The sequence below is a fragment of the Pelobates fuscus genome, chromosome 3 (assembly GCF_036172605.1).
Source record: "Pelobates fuscus isolate aPelFus1 chromosome 3, aPelFus1.pri, whole genome shotgun sequence".
NCBI classification, from domain to species: domain Eukaryota; kingdom Metazoa; phylum Chordata; class Amphibia; order Anura; family Pelobatidae; genus Pelobates; species Pelobates fuscus.
In genome coordinates this window covers 427,806,479-427,815,705 of record NC_086319.1, presented here as the reverse complement: position 1 = coordinate 427,815,705, position 9,227 = coordinate 427,806,479, and the positions used below count along the sequence as shown (strand labels likewise).

At 48.2% G+C, this 9,227-nt stretch overlaps 1 protein-coding gene across 1 annotated transcript in view; it reads left to right on the top strand.

Moving 5' to 3' along the window:
- The first annotated feature begins 606 nt into the window (after positions 1-606).
- Positions 607-9,227, top strand: part of SLC2A4 (solute carrier family 2 member 4) — a 150,443-nt gene continuing 141,822 nt past the window's right edge. The window contains exons 1-2 of the mRNA XM_063449854.1: positions 607-1,172; positions 1,334-1,444. Of these exons, the coding sequence (XP_063305924.1) occupies positions 1,134-1,172; positions 1,334-1,444 (150 nt within the window). The 5' untranslated portion in view covers positions 607-1,133. The remainder of the gene's footprint in view (positions 1,173-1,333; positions 1,445-9,227) is intronic.

The following is a 9,227-nucleotide window of genomic DNA, read 5'->3' as shown; positions in this document are numbered from 1 at the left end:
AACTACACCTGTACTATACCAGTACCTGGACTATAACTACACCTGTACTATACCAGTACCTGGGCTATAACTACATCTGTACTATACCAGCACCTGGACTATAACTACACCTGTACTATACCAGTACCTGGACTATAACTACACCTGTACTATACCAGTACCTGGACTATAACTACACCTTTACTATACCAGTACCTGGACTATAACTACACCTGTACTATACCAGTACCTGGGCTATAACTACACCTGTACTATACCAGCACCTGGACTATAACTACACCTTTACTGTACCTGGACTATAACTACACCTGTACTGTACCTCTACCTGGACTATAACTACACCTGTACTGTACCAGTGCCAGGACTATTATTATTATTTTATTTATATAGTGCAATCAAATTCCGTAGCGCTGTACAATGTGTAGTTAACTGTACCTGGACTATACCTGCATGTTGGCTGTTACTGCACTTGGTCGTTATTGACTTCTGGACCTTACCTGAACTTTACCTGTACCTGTGCTGTATACTCACCTAGACATAACTGTACCTGTGCTATATACTCACCTGGATGTATCTGTACCTGTGCTGTATGGGGTTGTACCTGTAGTTAGGCTGTTTCTTCACCTGGACTATAATTCACTCTACCTGCATTTATGACACCATTGCCCTCTCTGCTGTGTTATTCCCTGGGGGTATTTTGACGTCATGCAACCTAACTGCCTGTAACCCCCTCTCTTTCACTCCTCTTTCACTCCTCCTTTACAGACCTCCACTCACCCCCCACCATCAGTTACTTTAGTCCCGGCTCCTCCTGTCGTCTAATACTCTGTTTTCCACTTGGCAGAGTTTCAGTGGTCTCTCCCTCCTGTGAAGTGCCATCTTAGTCCTCACGTTTTATCTCTCCGTCTCCCCTGTGCTTCTCTTGTGGTACCCCTCTTTGTGTCTCCATTCCTCTGCCTCTTATCCCCACGTTTGCTGTGCAGTTCTTGCATTCTGTGATTTATTTATTCATCTGTTCCTTCGTTGTTACACTCTGTCCTTGCCTTTCACCTTCCTCCCTCCCTCCTTCTCTCTATCACAAGGTCACCAAACAAGGATTTTCCTGAATAATTTGCACCTTCTGAGGGGAGAAAATGCCCTCTCATGGCTTCCAGCCCATTGAGGGAGGTCAGGTAAGTTGTTTTGGGACAGGGAACATAGGGTTAGGTGGAGACGTGTTTGTGAAGTGACCTGGGTAAGGTGGATGTGATAGAGTGTCCCATATTACGAAGTGTGGGTTGGATATGAGACATTTTCTGGTGTTAACATAATGCTCATTATCTCCTTCTCACAGAAAGTTATCCGACATAGGGTGACTAAAACCCTTGTCCTGTCCGTATTCACTGCCATTCTGAGCTCACTTCAGTTTGGATACAACATCGGTGTCATCAACGCTCCCCAAAAGGTAAGAGAGAGCCTCAAACTATTTGTAACACCAATATATTTTCACTAAAGAGATCATTCCGAGTGAAGGCACCCAGACTGGAAGCATAGTGGACTTTTGTGACTTGTTTTACCTTTTCTAAGTTTAGTGAAGGTTTTATCAGGGAGTTTGTCATTTGGGAGATTTTGGTGTAAATGTATTAAAAGTAACGTAATGGAAAGTATAATTTATTAATGTGTTTTTGTTTTGACTGTAAGAAAGTAGATATTTGGAGGTTACCTGTTCAGGAGAGGAATTTGCACTTTTAAAGATAATTTTTTATTGAATTTAAGGATTTCGGGATAAAATAAAATGCATATCTAAATAACAAAGTGAAAGATTGTCTTTTAATATTGCTTGTACACTAACTCAGAGAGAGTGAGTTCTGTCAATTTAACCTAGGCCGTTATCTTTCAAACAAGCAATATAGCACTGAACTAAGGCAAGATCTAAAATAATTGGTTTTATGTAAATAAAGCGAGATCTGGGAGAGGGCCTTATAACTTTTAATCCTACTGTGAGTTCTGGGAGAGAGTCCTATAAAACTTAATCCTAGAGTGAGATCTGGGAGAGGGTCCTATAAATCTTAATCCTAGAGCGAGATCTGGGAGAGGGTCCTATAAATCTTAATCCTAGAGCCAGATCTGGGAGAGGGTCCTATAAATCTTAATCCTAGAGCGAGATCTGGGAGACGGTCCTATAAATCTTAATCCTAGAGCCAGATCTGGGAGAGGGTCCTATAAATCTTAATCCTAGCGCGAGATCTGGGAGAGAGTCCTATAAATCTTAATCCTAGAGCCAGATCTGGGAGAGGGTCTGTGGCGAAACCGACCTCGCCACGTGTCCTTGGAGGGGGCTGCTTGCCCGCCTCTTGCCTTTGGACTATGGACCAGACTTTATGTGAATGTGTTAACCCAGATAGCTATACCATGGAGCCTATTCATATAATGAAAGACTATGGGAAAGACTTTGGCTCCATGGCGATTAAACTGTATTCAGTTGGTCTGAGTGCCATTCACCTAATAATGTGCACTCAGACCTGAGCTATCTGGGGATATGTGAAATGTCTGTGTGTTATGTGTAAAATGTGACTTTATGTATTTTAAAGTGTTTTATGTTGTTTTGCAACCATGTGGTTAATGGAGTCTGCCTCTAGTCCTGGATAATTAGATTACTTCCCCCCATTGTCTCCAGGATAGAGGGCCCTGTAAAACCATGCTTCCAGAAGGTCAAATGCACATTTGTACTAACTTTTGAACCCCTGGTCCAATTCGTATGATTTTTGAGTATGTTGTTCCCCTGAATGGATTGATTGTGAATATGTATTTTTATGCGAATGTGATGTATATTTTGGGAGTTATGAATGTTGTGTAAAAACTGTATTTTTCCTACCTATGATAATTGTATTTCCCTGTGTGTACAGATAATTAGTTTACAGGTAGAGGGGAGGGCTATGTGTGGGATGTAACTATTGTGTGATTGGTTAATGTACGTTACTGTGTGTGTCCCTCCCCTTCATGGGAGCACCTAATAAAAAGGGCTGCAAGCTAGCAGCCAGAGAGTTCCTGTTTTACCCTCAAAGTGATGTGTCGTCTCATTATTGGGGGGAAGGATTTATTGCATGCTGTTCCAGTTGACTGCTAGGAGTACAAGCCTATTCGTATGGTTCCTATTCAAGGGTCTACAGCATTCATATGCTTGGGAGAATTTAAAAGGTTTCTCGGATTCGGTGATTGTGGTGTCTGCCAGAGTGCTTGGAGTCCTCAGGAAGCACTAGGAGCATCCTTTAACGGAGGTACCAAGTCGGGGTGCCAGGCGATCCGTTACATTGGTGGCAGCGGTGGGATGGCGTCCTAGTGCGAGGTAAAGCAGCTCAGAGACACTGTTTGGATTTACAAATTGAGGGCAACGCTAGCACTCGTGCAGCGCCCCTGGGAGCAGACAAGTATGGAAGGTTCTGGCTCTGGAGATGATTGGCTGGCCGAGGTGAGGCAGCGAGTGGCCGAGTATGGGGATGATATACCCATGGAGACACGCCGGGTGATCTGGAACCAGGTCATGGCCGAGCGAAACACAAGGCTGGACCGAGAATTCCGGTTGGCAAAAGAGAGGAAGTATGCTCAGCAGCAGGAGCATTACAGCAGCCGAGTAGAGGCTGCATCCGAGGAGGTTAGCCGTCTTTCCCTGAGGCGGCGGGAGGAACCCGAAGTGGGGGTCCTCATAGACTGGTCCTGTGAGGAACCACAACAGGCAGGTAGAGATGGGACCAATGTCTCTCCACCGGGCCCACCGGGATGCTGGGCAGCCGGCCCAGATCTCCAGCAGCAGCCAGAGTTGCCAGGTGGGGAAGCAGGTGGCCCTTACTCACAAATGTTGAGGGGCCTCACGGATTGGTCCTGGGAAGACCCACAGATGGCAGGTGGAGATGGGACTGCGGTCTCTCTACCGGCCCTACAGGGATGCTGGGCAGTCGGCCCAGATCCCCAGCGGCAGTGTGCGTTACAGGGAGCTGAAGGTGCCGTTCTTGCTCCCCAGCGGCAGTCTACGGTGCAGGGAGAGGAGCCTGTTATCCCCTCTCCCCAGCGGCTGAAGGTGTGTAAGGGAGAGGAGTTTGTTATTCCCTCTCCCCAGCGGCAGCGCAGCTCACCAAGGGGAGACAGTAAGCCCCTCACCAGCGCAGATGGGACCGTGGTCTCTGCGCCCTGCCTACAGGGAGTACAGAGGGTCAGCCCTGCTCCCCAGCGGCTGAAAGTGTGTAAGGGAGAGGAGTTTGTTACCCCCTCTCCCCAGCGGCAGCTTAGCACACCAAGGGGAGACAGTAAGCCCCACCCCAGATGGGACCGTGGTCTCTGCGCCCAAGTTACAGGGAGCTGAAGGGGCCGTCCTCCCTCCCCAGCGGCAGTGTGATTTGTTGGGAATTGGGAGCCCAGTCTCCATTCCCCAGCGGCAGAGTATCCAGCAGGGAATGGAGAGCCCAGCCCCCTTTCCCCCACAGCAGGACTCTGTGCTGGGAGGAGAGACAGTCGGTCTCCCTCCGCAGAGACGGGAAGTATGTATGGGAGAGGAGATTGTTACCACCTCTCCCCAGCGGCGGATCATTAATGTACAGGGAATAGAGAGCCCAGTCTCCATTCCCCAGCGGCAGAGTGTTCTAATGGGAGAGGAGCTGGTTACCACCTCTCCCCAGCGGCAGCTTAATGTACCAGGGGGAGACTGTAAGCCCCACACCTGTGCAGATGGGACAGTGGTCTCTGCACTTCCAGCACAGGGGGTAGGGACGGTCGGTCCTGCCCCCCCACGACAGGGCTGTTTAGCCAAAGGGGAGACAGTCTGTCTCCAGCAGCAGAGCTGTGTAACTCAAGGGGAGACAGTCGGTCTCCAGCAGCAGAGCTGTGTAACTCAAGGGGAGACAGTCGGTCTCCAGCAGCAGAGCGGTGTATTTAAAGGGGAGACAGTTGGTCTCCAACAACCAGGCTTCAACCCGACTACTCCCGTGGTAGTGCTGGCATCCGGGCAGAGTACCGCTGGTCTCTGCCCACTCAGCAACCCACCAAGGCAGTCTACCAGCCCCCAGCACAGCCGTGGTGAGGCACCTGGGCATGGACAAATTTCTCCTCTACCCAGGTGTAGTAACCAGTTATTGTGGGTGGGCTGTACTGCTGTTTCTGTTTTGTGGGTGGGTTGCTGGACTAACCAGGGCACTGACCGGCAGGAGGTCAGATACCCTGTTAGTCTGGGGGGTAAAGGGGAGAAGTGTGGCGAAACCGACCTCGCCACGTGTCCTTGGAGGGGGCTGCTTGCCCGCCTCTTGCCTTTGGACTATGGACCAGACTTTATGTGAATGTGTTAACCCAGATAGCTATACCATGGAGCCTATTCATATAATGAAAGACTATGGGAAAGACTTTGGCTCCATGGCGATTAAACTGTATTCGGTTGGTCTGAGTGCCATTCACCTAATAATGTGCACTCAGACCTGAGCTATCTGGGGATATGTGAAATGTCTGTGTGTTATGTGTAAAATGTGACTTTATGTATTTTAAAGTGTTTTAATTCGTTTTGCAACCATGTGGTTAATGGAGTCTGCCTCTAGTCCTGGATAATTAGATTACTTCCCCCCATTGTCTCCAGGATAGAGGGGAGGGCTATGTGTGGGATGTAACTATTGTGTGATTGGTTAATGTACGTTACTGTGTGTGTCCCTCCCCTTCATGGGAGCACCTAATAAAAAGGGCTGCAAGCTAGCAGCCAGAGAGTTCCTGTTTTACCCTCAAAGTGATGTGTCGTCTCATTATTGGGGGGAAGGATTTATTGCATGCTGTTCCAGTTGACTGCTAGGAGTACAAGCCTATTCGTATGGTTCCTATTCAAGGGTCTACAGCATTCATATGTTTGGGAGAATTTAAAAGGTTTCTCGGATTCGGTGATTGTGGTGTCTGCCAGAGTGCTTGGAGTCCTCAGGAAGCACTAGGAGCATCCTTTAACGGAGGTACCAAGTCGGGGTGCCAGGCGATCCGTTACAGGGTCCTATAAATCTTAATCCTAGAGCCAGATCTGGGAGAGGGTCCTATAAATCTTAATCCAAGAGCGAGATCTGGGAGTGGGTCCTATAAATCTTAATCCTAGAGTGAGATCTGGGAGAGGGTCCTATAAATCTTAATCCTAGAGCGAGATCTGGGAGAGGGTCCTATAAAACTTAATCCTAGAGCGAGATCTGGGAGAGGGTCCTATAAATCTTAATCCTAAAGTGAGATCGGGGAGAGGGTCCTATAAATCTTAATCCTAGAGTGAGATCGGGGAGAGGGTCCTATAAATCTTAATCCTAGAGTGAGATCTGGGAGAGGGTCCTTTAAATCTTAATCCTAGAGTGAGATCGGGGAGAGGGTCCTATAAATCTTAATCCTAGCGTGAGATCTGGGAGAGGGTCCTTTAAATCTTAATCCTAGAGTGAGATTTGGGAGAGGGTCCTATAAATCTTAATCCTAGAGTGAGATCTGGGAGAGGGTCCTATAAATCTTAATCCTAGAGCGAGATCTGGGAGAGGGTCCTATAAATCTTAATCTTAGCAGGTTTTGAGGGAGGGAGCAGTCTGAAATGAGGGACAGCGAGTGAGCGGAAGAAGTGAAGGAAAGGAGTGAGAAGTGGAGAGGGGAAGTGAAGAGAAAAGAGGAGAAAGACGAAAGACAAAAGAAAGAAAAAAAGGAGGGGGGAAGAGAAAAAAGGGGAAAGGGAGGGAGGGAGGGAATGAAGCCAGGTCAGGCCAGGGATGCTGTTTCTAACCTGAGTTTCTCTGGTCCAGGGGGGAAAGGGGTGGTGCCGGCGTTCCTGGGTTCTGGGCAGCATTACGCGTTTGGGAGATGTTGTCCAAGCAGGGAGTCCAGGTGAAGAGATACTTATCTGAGGTGCCCCTAAGAGCAGTGGTCAGGGACTCCATTTCAGAGATCTCCTCCACCCTAGCTACCCACTGCTGGCGAGTAGGCGCACCTGGGCGCTTCCAAAGAGTCGGTATCATTGGGTTTCCTGTGCATAAGGAACCGTGTGTGGAGCCCCCTAGCCAGAGCTGGTGAGGGATCTTCCCGCCCTCTTGTTTAGGTTATGATGTGACGTGCCAGTCTGCTAATCAAAGTAGGTGTGTAGTATGTGATAATTGATGAGAGACCCATACCCCCCGCGTATTTCAGTTTGGTTCCTTGGGATTTGTGGATTCTGGAAGTTTTTTTATTCCATATGAAGCTCCAGATGGTTGACGAAATGGATTAAAAGAAAGCCCAGGGGATGGCCACTTGGATAGTTTGGAATAAGTATAAAAGGCGTGGAAGGACGTTCATTTTTTCTGTGTTAATACGTCTGAACCATGAAATATAGAGGTTGGACCATCGTCTCATGTTTGTATGGAGGGTGGAGAGAATGGGAAGGATCTTCAGAACGTACAGTTGCGGGAGGTTTTTAGGGAGCCATACGCCAAGGTATCGCAGCTTAGGTGTGTCTCTACGCCAGGTGGGAGTGTGAGTTCCAAGGCCTCCAATTTTATTTTTCCATGTTTGATTTTAGGTTTGAGAGTGAGCCAAATTGGGAGAAAAGGGCTAGGTCTATGAAAAAGAGCATGTCATCGGCATATGCCACAACACGGTTTTCTGTTCGGCCTCATGTGAACCCCATATAACCCTCGTCCCGTCCCACCGCCTCCAGAAATGGCTCCAGAGAGAGGGCAAGCATGAGGGGAGACAGGGGGCACCCTTGGCGGGTACCGTCTCTGATGGTGAATGGGTGGAGAGCCTGCCATTGACTCTGATGCTTGCCGAGGGGTGGTATAAAGGGATGAAATCCAGGACCTCATGTGTGGGCCTAGCCCTGTGTGCTGGAGAACTGAGGATAGGTAGGTCCAGTCCACTCGGTCGAATGCCTTTTCAGTCCGGAGGTTCAGGCGGTGTGGATGACATTGAGGGCTCTGATAGTGTTGTCTCTGGCTTCTCGACCCATTTAGTCAGGGTGGATAAGATCTGGCAGTATTCTGGATAAGCGTATGGCCATGGCTTTGGCAAAGAGCTTAAGGTCCGCATTCAAGAGGGAGAAAACTTGTACAGTTAGATGGGTCTTTAGAGCTAGTGTAACGTTTGGGAAGTGCCCGTCGTCTTGAAGAGATTCGAGGCCTGTCAAAAGTTTTGGGAGCACGAGTTCCCGGAACGTGCAGAGGTAGGTTGACGTGACACCATCTGGTCCCGGAGCCTTGTTAGCTTTGGAGAGTTTAAGAGCAGCTTCTAGCTCCTCCACAGTCAGGGGGTGTTCCAGTTCCTCTGCTACCGCAGGCATTAGCTGTAACGGATCACCTGGCACCCCGACTGGGTACCTCCGTTGAAGGATGCTCCTAGCGCTTCCTGAGGACTCCAAGTACTGCAGCAGACACCACAACCACCGAACCGGAGAAGCATACGAATGCTCTCAAGCATATGAATGCTGTAAACAGCTGAACAGGAAAAGCATATCAGCTTACACTCCTGGCAATCAGCATACAATCCAATTCCCTCAATAACGAGACGACACTTCGTTTTGAGGTCAAGCAGAACTGACTGTACTGGCACATACAGCCTCTTTTATTCACAATCCACAAACATAGTACTGCCCACAGGGTTTTGAAATACAATCAATCAATCCGTACAATACACACAGACACTCCCACACAAAATCCTCCTGTGATATGATTACTGAACACAATAGGTAATATAATTATCACAGGCAGAGAAATACAGTTTTATAAAACATATCACAGGGACCCCAAAACATGCAATAACCCCATAAAAAGTATATCCTTGGAACAGGGGGATCTGGGAACCACATATCCAAAATTCACCCAGATCCGTTCAGTAGTTTGGAAGATACAGTTTAATGCAGATTCCGCAGAACATATACAGATTATATAAAAAAGAATTACTGTATAATGTGTCCCCTGTTGTATAGTTTAAAACTACTGCACGATGTCTTTGTGCACCAAATACCGGCGAGATGGCACCGTGTAGAAAAGTCAAAACAACGTCTGTGAGTTAAAATGGCGGCCATCCATTGTTCTCACCATGTGCTTCATCCATTGTTCTCACCATGTGCCTCTGATACATGAAATGGTGGCCACCCAGTAACTCCACAGTATGTCCCCAGATGGTTCTTAAAGGGCCAGCAGCAGCATAATAAAATGCAATATGCCCGGGGGCGGGGCCGGACCGCCGAACTGGATGGTCGCACTCGACACCAGCTCCTACAAACTAGGCCCAAA